The sequence below is a fragment of the Tenrec ecaudatus genome, chromosome X (assembly GCF_050624435.1).
Source record: "Tenrec ecaudatus isolate mTenEca1 chromosome X, mTenEca1.hap1, whole genome shotgun sequence".
Taxonomy (NCBI): Eukaryota; Metazoa; Chordata; class Mammalia; order Afrosoricida; family Tenrecidae; genus Tenrec; species Tenrec ecaudatus.
The window spans coordinates 1,529,264-1,547,934 of record NC_134548.1 but is presented as its reverse complement, the minus strand read 5'-3'; the positions used below and the strand labels follow the sequence as shown (position 1 = coordinate 1,547,934).

Sequence of the window (18,671 nt, the reverse complement as noted above, 5' to 3'; positions counted from 1 at the left end):
TTTCAGAAACGTATCAAATTACTTTAAAACTGAAGTGTTCACTCTACAGGCACAGAAATGTCTACAGTACTGTAAAAGCTTGTAAATGCGCTCATGTGACAACTGCATCACCTTTTTTGGAAGCGCCCTTTGGAATGAAATGCTCGCTTTTACACTTGCACCCCGATGTCTAACTCCACGAACCATCCTGCTGCCGAAGAAACAATGTGAGCCCTTAGGTTTCTGAGACTGAACATTTTACGGGAGTAGAAAGGCCAGTCTTCAGCACAGCACCTGCTGGTTACCACCTGCCATCTATTCTGACAGCAGCAGAGCACGTGATCATGACATCACCAGGGGCCCCTTTATTTTCCTGAGATGATTCAATAACTCTGCGTGCATTTCGGTAATCTTTCTTATGCACACAACACTGTCATTAGAAACAACCTGTATTCAGTTCATTCCCACATAGGGGGGAATCTGACTTACTGATAGGCTGAGAAGGATCTGTCAAGCTTCTCATAAATACCTGAACGCCAATCAGTACACCATCTGGAAAAACAACTGAAGAGACAGTTCCATTTGTAATTTGAAAATTCTGTTTGGAATATCCCACTAATTATGTAGTGCTTATCAACGAACACCAAAATAGGTAAGGTCAGATATGAAGAAAAGCAGACATCTGCAAATCTCAAAATGTCATGAAGAAAACACTATTCATAAGGGGAAAAATAGTAACACGGAAAGTCATTAGAAACAAAACCCTCTTCAATGAAACAAAAGATTATATAAAATTATAGTAAAATTTAATTATAGTAAAAACAAAATCAAGCAAATTAGTAAAGAATGAGAGTCCTGTTTTGGTGAAGGCTAACGTGACACATTCTTTTTAAGAGTTACAGAAACTAAGACATATCTAGCTTATAACTAACCCACTAAATACTCAAGATCATTTGTCCTTTTCAATATTATTTATCTTAAAGGCACAAAATAGTTGTATTAAGTTTTCTTGGCATCAATATTCCTTACTAAGAAACACTGTTCTTTGATAAAAAACCTTAGTGAGTTACATTTTGAAAGTGTAGGGGCAAGAACGAAACATCATAGTTTTGAAATCTTCACAGTATATTCCTAAAGCTGATGTATATCAGGCTTTATATTCCTAAGACCTCTCTCCTGTAAGTTCTGACACAGCTCGTGGTGTCAGAACTTAAGGTTCTTCCAAATTACTTAAGGCTTCTCTTTCCTGTGAATTTTCATGTGTGTTTTGAGGTTAGAGGATTGCCTGAAGACTTTGCCAGTGTTCACATTTCTAAGGCATTTCCCCACTGTGCAATCTCAGATGGTTATTTAGCCTTGAGGAAGAAATGAACACTTTCCCACACTGCTGACATTCATAAGGCTTCTCTCCACTATGGGTTCTTAGATGGACAGTGAGAGCTGAAGGATGAGCAAAGCCTTTCCCACATTGTTTGCACTCAAAAGGCTTTATTCCACTGTGAGTTCTTTTGTGCCCAGTTAAAGCAGTGGAATCTTTAAAAGCGTTCCCACATTCTTTACATTCATAAGGCCTTTCTCCACTGTGAGTTCTCTTATGTGTAGTTAGGTGAGTGGCCTCTCTAAAGGCCTTCCCACAAACACCGCATTTATATGGTTTCTCTCCACTGTGGGTTCTTATGTGTGATTTGAGCACACTTTGAGAAACAAAGGCCTTCCCACATTCTGTGCATTTATAAGGCTTCTCCCCACTGTGAGAACGTATGTGGCGACGGAGAGAGAAGGAACAATTAAAGGCTTTCCCACATTGCTTACATTCATAAGGTTTCTCTGCACTGTGAGTTCTTTTATGGTTAGTGAGTGTTGAAGATAGACTAAACCCTTTTCCGCACTGCTTACATTTATATGGTTTCTCTCCACTGTGAATTTTTCGATGAGAAGCAAGGTGTGATGAAACGCGGAAAGCTTTCCCACATTCTTTACATTCATAAGGCCTTTCTTCACTGTGGGATTTTAAATGTGCACTGAGGGATGAAGAATATTTGAAAGCTTTCCCACATTCTCTGCATTCATAAGGCCTTTCTTCACTGTGGAATTTCAAATGCACACGGAGGGATGAAGAATATTTGAAAGCTTTCCCACATTCTCTGCATTCATAAAGCCTTTCTTCACTGTGGGATTTTAAATGCAGACTGAGGGTTGAGGTACACTTGAAAGCTTTCCCACATTCTCTACATTGATAAAGCCCTTCTTCACTCTCAGACTTTAATTGTGCACAGAGGGCTGAGGAATGTCTGAAAGCTTCCCCACACTGCTTACATTCAAGAGGTTTCTCTGCACTATGAGTTCCTGAGTGTCTGGTGAGGGCTGCGGGAACCCTAAAGACTTTTCCACGTTCTTTACAACCATGCCGTTCCACACCAGTGAGTTCCGTCAAGGGAGTTTCATGGGCAGAGAGACAAGGGGCATCCTTCTCCCGATCCTGACATGTAAGAGGGTTCTTTCTTTTAGGAGCACTCACAGGAGTGCTTAAGTGACAAAGACACCTGCAGGATTCTTGACATTCCGTACACGGACAGGTGGTACATTGAGTGTGACACTGGATTTGCTGGCTATAATATGCCTGATCCAAGAAAGCTTTTCCAAAAGTAGAGCTTTGAAAACAATTGGGTTGGGGGGCGTTTCTTTGTGGCACATCACGACATGGAAGCTGGCCAAAGGGTTTCTCACAAGGATGGCCTCCATTCACTGCAGCATCACTCTTTACTTTATGGATCCTGTTAAAAACAGGCAGCATATAGTTAGAAATGCATGTCAGCCATTTCCGAAGACCAGACACTGTGTCTGTGGTATGAAATTTATGCCAACTCATATCATGTTTAATGGGTTAAATTATCTGCCAGAAATGTTACCACTTCAGTCACTGAATTGAGACTGAGAGAAATGTCTTGAAATACTCGTTATGTTAAATTTATGAAAAGGTTTCACTGTAAAAACTCCCTGAATACTTCATGTCTGGTCTTTTCCTTCAGGATTCTCAATCCCTAGGAAATCTTAGCAGATATTGTATTACTACCAGGAATAATAGAGATTGACACATATTCCAAGTGGAAAAACCTGTCATCATCTTTAGACAGGACAGCACTGAATTTTTCCTGCTTTGGTCAAAATCTGGTTGATATGCAACATGTCCACGATTCTCACTTAGGCTGGTAAACATTAGTAATTGCTGATGCTATAGAAGCTGATAAGCCATGGTACACAAGGGGACTTCTGAAAGTTCATTGAAATATTCCATAGCTTCTATTTCCAATTTTCTGTGAACTTTTTAAAGCCTAATCAGAAATTGATTTTCTTGACACCTGATGATTTTTCCCCTATGCACTGTCTATCCTTGCGTGAAAGATACTCACCTCAAATGCCTCCTCTGGTATTTCTGCTGGTCTTTACTGCCATGTGTCCCCCATATTTCTGCTAACAACGGGGACCAGGCACTACTGTTTCTGAATGTGGCCAGAATATGTTCACTGGATAACTTTTCTCCATGATTAAGTCTTCCAGACCCTGATCCAGTAATACAGGTTGAGATTCTCAATAAACAGCCAAAAAAACCCCAACAAAACATGTGCGACAAAAAAAAAAAAAAAAAACTCACAATAGCAAACTCATACACAATGATAGACATGGCAACATTTTTACAATTTCATTACGCGAAGAAGGTTGAAAATAATTCATGAGGACATACTTCCACAAAGATTGAGTGATAGGGGCATAAAGAGCAGCAATTCCATAGAAAGGCAATGTCCACCATATACATGGAACTCTTGAAGGGTAGATGGGATCTCAGGACGCAGGGATGAGGGGTCTGCTCATCAAAGCAGTGTGCTTAGCCATTGGTGGGGCTTTGTCCTCCCACCACATGCTGATCTGTAAATGGCTCTACTCAAGACCACTTCCCACCCTGCAATGCCGTCATCCAAAGATTCCCTCCTTTCCTGGTGCTCCCTCTGCAGTATCCCTGGATAAAGCTGATCTCCATGGTCCTCTCTACTCCAGGAAAATGAGCAGCTATAGCTGGGATTGGACTTGTCACCAATGTATGTTCTACAGGATTGCAGTCCACAACAATGGACATTTCTCCATAACAAATACTTTGCTCTTTCGTCTCCCAAGATGGGCAGCTATTCATTTACTTACAGCAAAATATATATGCAAACTTGTAGCAGATACAGTAAATGTTACAACAGCGTTTCAAATAAAAGGGTGATCCTGTCCCCCATGGGGTACCAGAAGGATACACAAATGCTGTGAGGGGATGTTCAATTATTTAATGATAGGAATTGAGTCTCCACTCCAGGGCCCTCACCATTCACATGGGGTATGATTTTGTTCTGGGTCTTAGATGTCTGATACCTAACTCCATTACAACACCTCATGATCTCACAGGATCATGTGCTTCTTCCATGTGAGCTTAGCGGCATCTCAGCTAGACAGCCGCTTATTTATCTTCAAGCCTTGAAGACCCCAGATAACTCTGGATAGCCGGGCACCATCAGCTTTCTTCACCACATTTGCCTAAGCACCCACTTTGTCTTCAGTGAACGTGTGGGGAAGGTAAGCATCATAGAATGCCGTGTTGTTTGAACAAAGTGTTCGTGTGTTGAGGGAGTACTTGAGTCGAGGCCCAATGTCCATCTGCAACCTTAATTCTTAACAAAGAGATAAGAGTACAAAGTCTATAGTATCACTTTTCATTGCCAGCGGGAGAAATGAACGCATACTTAATACAAAAAACTTCAGACTCGTGAGGAAACCAAGATAATATGAGCTCCATCAGCAAGGGTGATGGCTTTTTAATATTTAAATGCATTTCCATTCCGCAGCCCAAGTATACTGGAACAATTGGAACCAATAAAACATTTTATTTACTGAGGTGGGGCAAAAAGTTCATCATTCTTACCCACTGACGCTAGATGTTGCAAAGTTTGCACCATCACATCTCGGTAGATTTTCTTCTGAGAAGGATCAAGCAGAGCCCACTCTTCCTGGCTGAAGACCACAAGCACATCCTCAATGTCCACTGGGTCCTACAATGACCACACACTCAACATAAGCAAGGTATCACATATCCCAATATTTACAAGAATAAACAGTGAAGCTGATAGCTGATGGAAACAGAGGATTCACAGAAACATTAACACAAACATCCGAAATAAATGCTGGTGCTCAGATTAGTACTTTCAGAAGAACTACACACACATTCTAGAGTTTTTTGGGCCTAATAAAATTTTTAATATGTATATATATAAACAGTTGGGTCGCAAGGCACCCTGAAGATATTTGAATGCCTTTAACCTATTTATTACATGATAGGACCTGAAACATGAAAATTCACGACCTTGAAGAGATATAGAGTTTTGTATAACTACTCAAACCTAATGTGCAGAAAGAAGATGGAACAGGACATACAAGACCCAAGTCACAATGTTAAAAGGGACTCATCGACTCATTTAATATATCATGAAGGAAAGAAATACAGATGACCAGTATTCTTGCGTGAGGTCCTAAGAGCTGAGAAATTTAGAAAGTGAATTATGCATACCAAGTCAAAGAAGTCAAGAAATTCAGGAAAACATGGCCTTGGTTAAAACAAAAAACTTAAATCTAGTGAAATGTTGACACTACACAAAATCTAACAGAAAACAGTAGAAGAACCCACGGGGTGGATTGGGGAGGAAGTCCTGTGGGTTCAGATTATTGGAGAGTTGACTACAAGGTCGGCAGTTCAAAACTATCAGATACAACAGGGAAGAAAGATGAAGCTTCCCATTCCTAATAAATCAGCAGCCTTGGAATCCCACAATGTACCTTAGGTGTGTATCCTAGTTACATAATCTTATGTCAACTGAAGGGGAAAACAAACAAACAAACAAAAAAGACAGAAGGGGTGGAATCCAGCCTGTCAATCAGGTCACAGGCTAATGCCTCCTGTGGGCGTGGCCTTCTCATGAGGATTCTGGGACCTTCCACTCTTTCTCCCTGGAGGCAGCCTAACACTTTCATTGATCAGACTCAAACCTCAACTTGAAAACGAGCAGAAAAATGTGAACGCAAAGGTGACCGTCAGGGACGTGAGAAACGATTCAGCACCACATTTCATTAAGAAGTTGCAAGTTACAACAATGAGATCCCGTTACTCGTGAGGTTGAGAAAGCTTCAGCTCCAAACCAATTACAACCTCAGGAGGAGCACCCACGGGACACTTCCAAGTCACGGCTACTGGGGACACGAGATGGTTTTCCTTTGCTGTCGGCCTCTTAAAGACCTGAACACATTCTTAGCTAACTCAATGCCATTGAGTCCATACGAATATAGGACAGGGTATAATTCCCGCTCTGGGTCCTGAGGTTGTACATCTTCCTCAGAGCAGCTGGTGGTTTCTAAAGCTGACTTTGGGATTAGCAGCCAAATGAGTAACCATAAGACCAACAGGGCCCCAGGGATCACACTCTTTGTGATTTACCACACTGAGCTGAAGACAGACGCACACACAGAAACCTGCAAACAAATACCACAGATTCACTCCTGAAGGCCAGAAAATTGGAGGGGTCTCCAAGAAGCCCTTCACAAGATTAATGACTAAGGAAACTGTGTATCCACACACGGGAGTAATACTCTTAACAAAGAGAAACCAAGGTCAAAATCCAACTAAACATATTACAGAATCTTTATTCAATGCTAAGAAAAAGGAAGCCACAAAGGTCCAGGACATAAGGTTCCAATGATCAGCTTTTTGGAAAAGTAACAAGACGACGGAAGACAAGTGGTCAGCATTCAGAAAAGAAGGGATGGTATTGGGGTGAGGGGTGGAATAGGCATAGCGATTTGGGGGGGCTGTGAAACTATTCTCAATGATGTGATAAGGAATCCATGAGGTTTGGCATTTGTCACATCCTAAGAAGTGTGCAACACGGAGAAGCTGCTGGATTTACATGATAGCTGTATGCTGACCACAGCTGTGGTCCTTAACACAATTTCATGTCAACGTGAAGATCTATGGAAGTGCAGGGACAACCTGATGCCAGGGGCTTGGGTGGAGAGCAAATGTTTGGGGAATGATGAGGGCAACGGACGTACAAATGAGCTTTACACAGTTGATGTATGTATGGTGATAGGAGTTGTGAATCCTTAACAAAATGATTTAAAAAAAGAAAGTGCAGGGGCAGGGTTCAGCCTGTGAATCAGATCACAGACTTTGGTAGTTAACTTGGTGTCATAATCTGGTACATAATCGGGCATCAATTTGGAACTTGAGAGGATTAAAAGTGAAGGCGTGGAGCCTAGTTTGTCAATCGGTTGATAGAAAATGAAGCCTGTGTGGGCATGGACTTTCCCTGAGATTCTGGGAACACTGGGATTTCCTGCACAGAGAAGGAAGACACTGTCACTATCTGCTCACTCACTTGGAAACTCTCTACAGAGAAGGCTAACTTCCTGTGAGACATCCCTGACGAGAAGACACATGGACTTACCTTGATGCAGCCCTTGGTGCTGGAGAGGCCACCTGGAGGCCGCTGCCAACACTGAGAAGCCTACAATGCCACTGGATGCACAGGACTTCTCATCCATTGGCTTGTGATGGTCCTGTACTTGGTGTCATTCCACGAATCTGAAGAGGACTTTAGAGATTGGTATCGGACAAACGGACTTGATCTGCACTGGGCTGGGATGCTTTCTTAATGTACAATTATCCTTCATATAAAAATGTCTCTTATACACATGAGTGTCTATGAATTTCGTTCTCTAGTCTACCCAGACTCACACACAGTCTGATGGAGTCTCTTGTGGGTGTGAACTTCCAAGAAGGAGGGTCCTGAGAACCTCCACCCCAACTCTGCCTTTGCCTCCCAGCTCGCTGACCCTGACGCTTCCAGAGGCCTGCGAGGACTACCTCCCCGTACCCACTGTCCTCTGACCTCCTGCATTCTGCATCATGTGGCTGTGTGACTCTGAAGAAGGCCTTGGGACTGGTATGAGACTTACAGACTTGAGTTGGCCTGGGCTGCGATGTTTTCTTGGTATGTTATTACTTACTGCGATAAACCCCTTTCTTACACATAAGTGAGTATCACTCTATTTGTTTCTCTAGTCAACCGAGACTAACACAATCACATATCAAAAATGATCAATTATGCCACATTTATCAGGCTAATGCAAGACACGTTGAAACCTGAAACAGGAGGAGTACAGAGGAACAAGTAAGGGGTCATGGACTCTGCAGGATCCATTCCATTCTCTAATCAACTAATCTCAGACACCTCTTTAAAAGAAAATTATGAGTGGAAAACAAAAATGAATGACACACTATCAGAGAAGCTAAAATGTGTAGGATAGTCCTTATGTAATGGTGATATATTCTTGACAATTCAAAGGATTCCCTGACTCTACAGGTAGGGACATGAGCAAAACAGGAATCAGCAATACATTAAATCCCTCACTCATGGAAGGTGGAGAAGAACAATGGAGACACCAGCAACACATCGGGGTGCAGAGCGGTGGCCAGGCCAAGAGTGAACACAGCAGCACTCACTGGACTCTTCAGACTGGACTTCACCAAACATGCACCAGAGATGAGACTTGAGGCTGCAAAGGGCTGATCCAGAGGATCTCTGAGGAGTGATTTCCCAGACAGAGGAAACAGGCAGAGAACAAACCTCAAGGTGGGAAGGTGTCTTGTGTGTTTCAGGAAGAGCCATAGGTTGGGTGTCACTGGAACAGACCTAGATGTGGGAGAGCAAGGGGAGAGGAACCTGACCGGTGATTTGTTGTCAGAGGACAGATATTCTCAGGAACCTGTTGGAACTGAAGAGAGTCTACCTTCTTTCTCATCGGGGTGCAGAGCAAGGTAACCTTTCTGAACACAAGAGGAAACTGATCACACAGCTGTACAAGAATTGATGTGGACAAGAGACAGCAGGAAACCTTGAGTTATGAAAAAACCAGGTTAGAAATAATGACAGTCCCACACCCATTCATGTTGTATTTTGGACTCCTCCTTCTCCAGCCTCATCACCTGCTATTCCACCCTAGCCTCACTCTGGCCTCACTCTCCCCTCCCTCCCCAAGCAGGGCCTCTGTATTGGCTATTCCCTTGCTCAGTGTATCTTACCCTCCCTCACTTTCTTCAGGCGATTGCTTAAATTTCACCCTCTCAGTAGCGAGGCCTTCTTCAGGAACGACACTTGCTGCAAGCCCCCTGTTCTCTACTGTCCTTTCCCCCACTGCATTTACACTATCTGATACATTACCTCGTTGATTCACGGCCATTTTTGTTCTCACTGGGCTGCAAGCTCCAGGAGGGCATATTTCTAGAGAAAGAACCCTGGTGGGGAAATGGTTGCACATTGGAAGGCTAACCACAAGGTCAGTAGTTGAAAACCACCAGGTGCTCGTCGGGAGAAAGGGGAGGTTTTCTATTCTAGCAGAATGACGTTCTCAGAAACCCATAGGGTGTAAGCAGTTCTACCGTGTCTTATAGATTCGGAATGACTAAATAGCAGTGAGTATGTATGGACCAGTTCAGTTCACTGCTGCATATCCAGCACTTGAACTTGAGTGAGGACATCATATGTCCTCAGCCCTTATTGATTAAATGAAGGCATGTAGGAATGGCATGCGCTGCTGATAAGTGTACAGATTTGTAAAGGGCAGTGTAAAGTATGCTGGTAAAACAGAACAGGTTACAGCCCTAAGGATCATGGGCAGCCTGAAGGCTGGGAGGGCCTTTGAACTGAGCCCTTCTGTAAACCTCCCATCAAGCCTGCAGGCCAGTCCATTCGTATCCAAATTTAGTCCACAGCTGGGTGCCCTGGTGGAGGAAGGGATATGAAGGTGTCCCTGTGGGGGAGTGGTTTAGATCACCTTCAAGTATGTTCTCAGGGGCTCTAATGCCTTGGAGCAAGTAAACAAATTTAGGAGTTTGTTAAATATGGTTTTGAATGCATGGATGTGCTTTATACAATTGATGTATGTATATGTATGGATTGTGATAAGAGTTGTATGAGCCCCTAATAAATTGTTTAAAAAAAAAGAAATAATGACAGTTTAACCTGTGCCAGTGTCTAAGAACGTTCAGAAACACAGATCCACTGAACACAGCTGGCACACACGCATTTGCACATAGAGCAAAGATTAGTAGCACTAAACAGCGCACACTGCAGTCGAGCATAGAAGATCAAAGGACACATTTGACTTGAACGGTTAAAACGTTGGCAGCAGATTCCCCCCCTTGGATGCGTGCTAGAAATGATCTGGTTTCCAACATTTTTTGTTTTATGGTTGGTATTTTTTGTTTGCTTTTTCTTTGTACACATGCGGTGTTTGGTCACTGGGGTCACCCTCGTGAAGTTGTGTTATATGTTATTTCGTTTTTTGATATATGAAGCTTGAAATGCATGAACATATATAGCAAATGGAAGGTTTGAGGGAGGAGGGGATACATTGTTGGTGACGAGGTGAAATGGAGATGTCAAGGAGTTCATGTAGAAAAGGAATGTTTGGAAACTGATTGCGGAGCAAACGTACAATTCTGCTCACATGATGGAACTATGGATCGACAGATATTAATTCCCAATAATACAATATTTTTTAAAGTAAAGAAATACACAAAACAGCCCAAAAGATTGTCACAGGTACCCCAGCACTCACCATATCTTGGCTGCAGTTTTGAGGTGTCAAGGGTGTGTGGTCTATACAGTCAACAAAGCCCTTCAGGAGGAGGAATGGAGCGAGATACAGAGCACAGGGCAGGCTGGAGTCCGATGAGGAATGTTCCGGCCACACACAGGTCAGAGCACTTGAAGTCCTGCCTTGACACTGGTGGATGTGCAAGATGAACACCCAGGTCCCCAGCTGCCTGGGCTGCACTGGGTCTCCTGCACCAGAGGGAGAGCTGAAATGGAAGCAGCACAGGGAGGACACAGAGGTGAGTAAGCACCAGGCAGCAACAAGAGTTTGGTTTCTCCCTGGTGCCAGCACTGCTCCACTCTAGGGACAAGTGCATTGAAGGCAGAACAGGCTCCGCACCCACAGTAAATCCTGCTTTCTTCATTTCCAATTCCCCAATCTAAACCTCATCCATCTCCCAGGACTTCCTACATGACTTTTGACGTTATAAAATAATCATCAGAAATGCTGAGTTTTTCCAGTGGAGAGGTCTGAGGGGCTGGTCCCTATCCCAACTTCTAAGTGGACACCTGTCCCTTCCCCCACAAGAATTTATTTGAAGGATGGCACTGAATGTACAGTTCCGGGAGAGGGACATTATCTGTTAGGAGCACCTGGGAGCAGGTAAAGGGGGAGGAGGAGGCAGTGGAGCACATTCTGGCCCACCAGGCCTTGAGGACGATGATCCCCAGAAGAGCAGGTAGTCCACAGAGAGCACCACATGGCCGGACCTACAGTGAAACAGGATGATCCCTCAATAACCCATAGCCCTACAGAAGACAACACCGGAGACATAGTGGGAACTGCACCCGATCTGATCCCGCCACAATGAGGCAAAACACTAAGGGGGTACAAGGGAACAGAGCGGCGAGCTCCCCAGGAAATGCTGAAAGTGGACTTTGGCATCAAGGGTTAGTTCCCCAACAGACTGGATGGTAAAATACTCCTAAAGGCCAACAAACAGTCCTTGAACTAACTACAATATATTCTTTCCTGTTATGTTTTGTTCACTTTTTTATCATTGGGTTGTTGTTCTGTGGCTGCATATTGTTGATTGGTGTTGCTCTTTCTTTTGTGTATGTTACCTCCACAGGTGTGTCTACCTGAGATAGGCTGGATGAATAATCTGGAGGAGAAAACAACAGGCCCGACAGTTCCAGGGGGACATGGGAGAGGGGTAGGTTGGTGGAAAGGTAGTGGTGTTAACAAACCCAGGGACAAGGGAACAACAAATGATCCAAATTGGTGGTGAGGAGGGTGTAGCACGCCTGGTAGGGTGTGATCAAGGGTAATGTAACCAAGAAGAATTACTGAAACCCAAATGAAGACTGAGCATGATAGTGGGACAAGAGGAAAGTCAAGGGAAATAGCGGCCATCTAGCTGAGAAGCAACAAATACCCCACGGAAGAAGCACACCAGTCTGTGTGATCACGAGCCTGTGTGATGACGAAGGGATCAGTTATCAGGCATCAAATCAGAAAAATTTCATTATGCATCGCTGAAGACAAGCGATGCATAAGCAAATGTGGCAAAGAAAGCTGATTGTGCCTGGCTATCAATAGATATAGTGTCTGGGGTATTAAAGGGTTGAATGAAAATAGGCGGCCATCTAGCTCAGAAGCAACAAAGCCCATATGGAAGAAGCACATCAGCCTGTGTAATCATGAGGTGTGGAAAGAATCAGGTATCAGCAGAACGCAAAAGCCTATGGTAGTGAATGAGCGGGGGAGTGTGGATAGGAGACACAAAGCCCATTTGTAGGCCACTGGACACCCCTTACAGAAGGGCATAGGGAAGGAGACAAGCCAGTAAGGGTGTGATGTAGCAACGATGAAAAATACAACTTTCCTCTAGTTCCTAAATGCTCCCCGCTCTCTGACTATCATGATCCCAATTCTACCTTACAAATCTGGCTAGACCAGAGGATGTACCCAGGTACAGATAGGAACTGGAAACAGGGAATGGAGGGCAGATGACCCCTTCAGGACCACTGGGAGGGTGTAGGGAGGGTGGGTTGGAAAGCGGGAACCAATTACAAGCAGCTACAAGTGACCTCCTTCCTGGGGAACGGACAACAGATATGTGGGTGAAAGGAGACGTCAGACAGGGCAAAAGATGAGAAAATAATAATTTATAAATTATCAAGAGCTGATGAGGGAGGGGGGGGGGGAAGAATAAATGAGGACTTGATGGCGGGGCTTTTCTTTTTTAAACATTTAGCTAGGGACTCACACAACTTTGCATCAGGTCCTCTTTTTTTCCCCCCTTCTTCCCCATTCTCCCTCCCTCATGAGACCTTGATAATTTATAAATTATTATTTGGTCCTATGATGCCAGAGGCTTAAGTGGAGAGCAAATGTTTTGAGAATGATGAGGGCAATGAATGTACAAATGGGTTTTTTTTGTTGTTTTTTTTTAATCTTTTTATTGGGGCTCATAAGGCTCTTATCACAATCTGTACATACATCAAACAAATGTTTTTATACCATTGATGTATGTATGGATTGTGGTAAGAGTTGTCTGAGGCCGTAATAAAACGATTAAAAAATAAATTTAAAAAAAGAAAAAAGTTGTACACAGTGTGATGTTTGCCCTTCAAGGAAGGGGGTACACTCCTCACCATCCTCAGTCTACCTGACCCGCAGGATGAATTCTTCCCTGGGTGCCTGGTCTGGGTCAGGAGCAGTCCTCACAAGTCCGGCGCCAGGAGACACAGCAAACAAAGCGGGGTCACCTTCAGGTCGCGGCCTGTACCCGAGACCACGCCCTTGACGGAAGTCACACCTGATTTTGAGTCCAGGCCGTGAACACCTGAGATAAGCGTCCAGTCAGTTAACGTTCCTAGTTGACTCCTTGTCTGGAAGCCGCCCACGATCCCTACCTCACACTGCACTTCCGTGCGTTACAGCAGGCGCCGTGCGGACCTGCTCCAACTGCTGCCCCTCCGACCGGCGGAGGCGGCCTTCCTGAGGGGGCTCCGCGTGACGGGCCGAGGGGGGAGGGGAGGCCACGTGACGGAGCGCGCGCCACTCTGAGGACCGAACACGACGTTAAAAGAGAAAGAAAAGCAAGGGCCCCGCGTGGGGACTGCGGGGCGCGCACGGGGACGGGGCGCAGGCCGTCCGCCCGGGGTCCGGACGCTGCACGTGTCTCCACACGCGGGGCGCCGGCAGAGACGCCGAGACCGCGCGGAGACGGGCGACCCCCGCCCGGCGGGCTGCGGACGGGCGCGCAGGGGGCGCTGGGGACCCGGGAGGACGCGGAGGGCGCCCTCGGGCCGCGGCAGGGGCTGCGGGACCCCGGACGGGGCGCTGGGACCCCGGGAAAACTCACCTCAGACGCGCGCGGAGAAGCGCGACCAAGCGCGCGGCCTTTCAGGGAAGAGCACTTCCGCTTCCGGTCTCGCGGTGCCCTTGCTTGAGCTTCCGGGCGGGAACGCGGTGCGTTTGATTCGTGACCGTGCGGTTCATCGGTTCCGCTGGCGTTTAGTTCCAGCCGCGAGATCCAAGTGGGCCTCACGAGGAGCAGAACTCCCTACCAGGAAGGGGAGGCGGTCTGGGAGCGACCTTGCGGAGCAGGCGGCATCCTCCCTGGGAGATTTCGGAGACGGTAACTCAGGACAGATGCACGAGCCCTGGCTGCCTCCCGCGGTGGGGCTGCGACTCCAGCTGCTGACCCTGCAGAAGCAGCTTGTCCCCACAGGGCATCTCCTAGGTCGACCCCGGCCGTCCTCCATCCCGGGTCGAGACAAGCCTGGATTTCCTTCCACACGTGTGTGAGGTAGATTTTGCAACGCACAGAAAGCAAGCAAAAGCAGAAACCAGTGTCAGAGGTTTAAATTCACAGCTCCCTGGTGAGGTTCTGGGGTCCTCAGGATGAAGGTGAGTTTTATAACCCAGGTCTGGGGGTGGAGGGTAATGGGAGCTGTAGATTTTCCATTGCAACTTTGCTACCTGCAGATCCTGGGCTGAGCAGCAGTGTTCTAAGTTCTCTGTCACAGCCCTCCTGCTGCACCTGGGCCTGGAGGGCCACCCAAGTGGAGGGGAGCCCTGACCTCGGGCAGCATCCCTGAAGTGCTTTCACAGGTCTGGGTGTCTCTTCATTCACCTGCCCTGCCATTCCCGCTTCTGCCTGACAGCAAGGAAGAGCTCAGAGGCTGATTGGAGAAATCAGAGACACATTGGGGAGCAGTCGTTCGTTGCAGAAGTGGACATTTGAGAAAAATCAACATGTGTGTTAGAGAAATGATTTCTTCTCAAATGATAGTTCCCCCATCTTGAGAAATGTTGACGTCTCTACCTTTCCTTATAGTTTATAACCTGTCACTGTTAGGAGCCATCCCAGCCATGCTGTCTAGCAAAGCTACAGCCGGGGGAAGATGCTGGAAGGGAAGAGCTTCCCAGGGAGGGTTTCCAACATTCCTCAAACATTTTACTGTTGTTAAATCCATTCTTGAGAATGCTGTGCATTGTCATGGTTAGCGCACCTGGAGCGGATGTGAAGGCAGTTTTGAGAAGTACGAATGGAACCAGATCTAAAACTTGCTTCAATATGATGGGGCTTTCCTTAACTGAGGCATTGGGGAGGCTTAGACAGAGATATCTTTGGGAATTCTGAGAAGGTTATGTGGGAATTGAGTGAGGAAGAAACCCCAAAGTTGAGATCAAAGCAGAAAATGAAACCCACTGAAAAAACCTGGATTCCATTCAGATTACATCGTGGGAGACTCTTTTGGCCTCCCTGATATAGAGGACCTTATAGACTGCCTCCCCCAACTGACGCCCCTTTTCCTCGGACAGGGGCTGACATAGGAGAGAGAATGGTTAACATTAAAAAAAAAACACGTAAAAGAGGAAACATTAAGTCGTTGGCAAAGAATCAGACGGTTTGGCTCCCCGTGGTGCCTCAGGAGTATAAAAGACAAAAGAGACATAGGTAGACAATGGAAGTTACCCTGGCAAAGCTTATAAAGGAAAATATTTGAAAAGCATTTAACTCTGCTTGTAGGTATTAGGCTCTGAAGTAGCACATGAGTTAGTTTCACTGTTAGTCAACCAGGAAAGAAACATTGTGAGCAAAAATAGGGCAGTGAGTAGGATATGAGTCTAACAAAATTTTCTGAACGCCTCAATCAAGAATAGTATGTGACGTACAAGACCAAGAAAGAAAGAACCAGGAAGAGGACAGAAAGTGATAGAAAAAAGTACAGACCTTATAATGGTCTTTTATCAGGTTTTAGTGGAAACAATACGGGTGACTTTGGAGTTAATCATAAGGCGTTTTTATATAGTGGTCTGCAAAACTTTTTATGGTATCGATAAAGCTGTTTGGAAGAACTCAGCAGGAATTGCTTCCACCGGAACATCTCTCCTGTCTGTCTCATCTGTGTTCGCGATTCCACACCTCCTTCAGGTGTGCAGTTCAACCCTCCTGGAGCTGGACTCCAGCATGTCACCTTTTGCATCTCAGGTGTCATGACCTGTGAGGAAAATATATAGACTGTGCTGACTCGGTTCGATCTCTCCAGGTTCAGATGACTCATCTAGAGTGAAATTGGGTCTCTATTAAGGTTTAAAGCAAATGGATTTAATAAGGAGAATAACAGTTCAAATATGGTGCTACACAGAGTTACAAAAAGACAGGAAATGTTCTAGGTTAAAAAGGCATCTAGCAGGATTCATGTATTTAATCATCTTTGTCAATATCATAATTAAAAATATCAATTACTCTTTAGTATTCCTTATTCATTGTGTGGCTTTTGAAGACAGAGGAGGTGATTGAAAGCATCATGGCTCCATTTAGGTGTATTTAATCCTCAATGTAATGATCTATTTCTGTTTTCAATGATCTTTGCTCTACAGCCAGGTATAGGGGATATCTGGGCCTTAAGTAGCTCCCAAAATAATCAATCCTAAGATTACATTTCATCAAAGAGAAACACAGCTATCACGTTTTACAAAACACATCGCCATTGAGTCGATTCCTTCAGGACAATGTGGAACTGCCCCTGTGGGTTTCCGAGGCTGTAACTATTTACGGGAGTAGAAATCTCCGTCTTTCTCTCCAGATATTGAACAGCTGATCTTGAGGTTCGCAGCTGAACATGTCACCGCCAAGCCACCAGGGAGTTAATTGGATGTTTGACCAACATGGCCCTTGAGTGATATTATAAGTATCTGAATGGCCATTGGCAGAAAAAGTTCTCTACTCTTGTTGTACAGGGTCGGTGTAGCATGACTGCTAGTTCGACATCTTCAGAAGGCAGGACTCTGTGGTCTTCACCAGCGAGGGCTTCACATTGTCTTCCTCCAGCAAGCGAGCGTGCGTCCTTGCCTCTGGCAGGTTATTAATGAGTCTTCCTTCAGTACTGATGCTGTACTCTGGATGCTGCATCCCTGCATGTTGAATGCTTTTCTTGGTGTGTTAGTCTGGGGAGACTAGAGAAACAAATCCAGGGACACACATAGGTGCATAAGAAAGAGATTTATAGACAAGAGCAATTGAACATGGAGAAAACATCCCAGCCCAGTCCTGATCAAGTCTATAAGTCTGATCTTAGCCCATGTGTCTGATACCAATCTATAAATTCCTCTTCAGACTCACCAAACACATGCAATGACGCCGAATGCAGGAAGATCAGAGGCCAGTGGGTGGAAAGTCTTTGGATCCAGTGTCAATGGAAACATCAGCTCTGGCAGGGGTCTCTGCATCACAGTGGGTTCATGTGTCTTGTAAGCTGCTAACTCTCCCAGGGTGTGAACAGAGAGTCTCCCATTTCCAAAGAGGAAGTACCGGATTTCCTAGAATTCTCAGAAGGCTATGCCTACACAGTGGTCTCATTGTCTATCATCTGATTGACAAGCTAGACTCTGCCCCTACACTCTTCAGCCTCAAATTGACCAACGATTATATATCTACCACACTCAGCACACAGATTCCATAAGTCAGGAAAAGGTTGCAACATGACACAAGCCTTCCCTGATATTAAGCAACCGTTTGTTCTTTTCCAATAATTATGTTTTGTTCTAAGTTCAGGTTTACATAAACCAGATTTAGTATTTTGAAATTTCCATGTATTACAATTTTACCCGTAATTTATTATAATCAATACAGTTTAATACAAGAGGACACAGGGAAATTTCTTTCTGATAGCACATGCTTTCAGGAGAGATCCTATGTACTTTAGCAATGATAGGTCTCATTCAATGTCCTCCTGGATTCGAGTGTTTCTCCCTGTGGTTGTGATGTCATCTGTTGTCAACTTGAGACTATTAGTGAAGGGGTGGAGTTTAGCCTGTCAATCAGGTCGCAGCTGGATGACCTGATGTGGAGGCTCGAACAAGAAAAATAGCTCACCGGAGGTGGACACAGGATACAATCCCTGGAAGACATTGCAACTCACAAGCCACATGGAGTCACGCTAGAGCCCTGGAGCTGGAGGAGCCACGTGGAGACCCACGCCAGCACTGAGCTGCTTCCACCACCACGGGATCCACAAGGCTTCCCACCCACTGGCCTGTGATCCTCCTGCATTTGGTGTCCTTGCATGTGTTGTGTGAGTCTGAAGAGGAATTTCCAGACTGGGATCAGCCATATGAACTAATATCAGACTTATGGACTCGATCTGGATTGGGCTGGGATGTTTTGCTTCTCAAGCACTTTCTTATACACATAAGTGTCTGTAGATTTGTTTTTCTAGTCGACCCAGACCCACACACTCCCCAAAAGTACGTGTACACATGGCTGGGCCAAGAATCTTAGTGGTTAGACAATTACATCATGAAGTAATTTGGCAGTTACGTAATGTGATTGATAACATGTCGTGTAACTACAATGTAATATATCGCTATAAATGATGTGATACGCCAATCACTTGTAATGAAACTAGGATGGGCTGTCACACCCTCATTCAGGCCACAGCCCTGATTCCGTGTCATGGGAATTTTTCTGGAGCGTGGTCTGCATCACC

The 18,671-nt window shown here is 45.1% G+C and overlaps 1 protein-coding gene across 2 annotated transcripts; it reads right to left on the bottom strand.

Moving 5' to 3' along the window:
* Positions 1 to 324: 324 nt before the first annotated feature.
* On the bottom strand, positions 325 to 14,115 carry LOC142434449 (uncharacterized). 2 transcript variants are annotated; one of them, XM_075539167.1, is made up of 5 exons: positions 14,036 to 14,115; positions 10,684 to 10,927; positions 4,937 to 5,063; positions 3,390 to 3,540; positions 325 to 2,753 (listed from the first exon to the last, which is right to left on the bottom strand). In XM_075539167.1, exons 2-5 carry the CDS (start codon positions 10,684 to 10,686, stop codon positions 1,292 to 1,294), a joined length of 1,743 nt encoding a protein of 580 aa, XP_075395282.1. In that variant the 5' UTR covers positions 10,687 to 10,927; positions 14,036 to 14,115; the 3' UTR covers positions 325 to 1,291. The 2 variants fall into 2 exon arrangements, with proteins under 2 accessions (XP_075395282.1, XP_075395280.1); XM_075539165.1 differs by lacking the exon at positions 14,036 to 14,115 and adding an exon at positions 13,337 to 14,029.
* Positions 14,116 to 18,671: the final 4,556 nt, after the last annotated feature.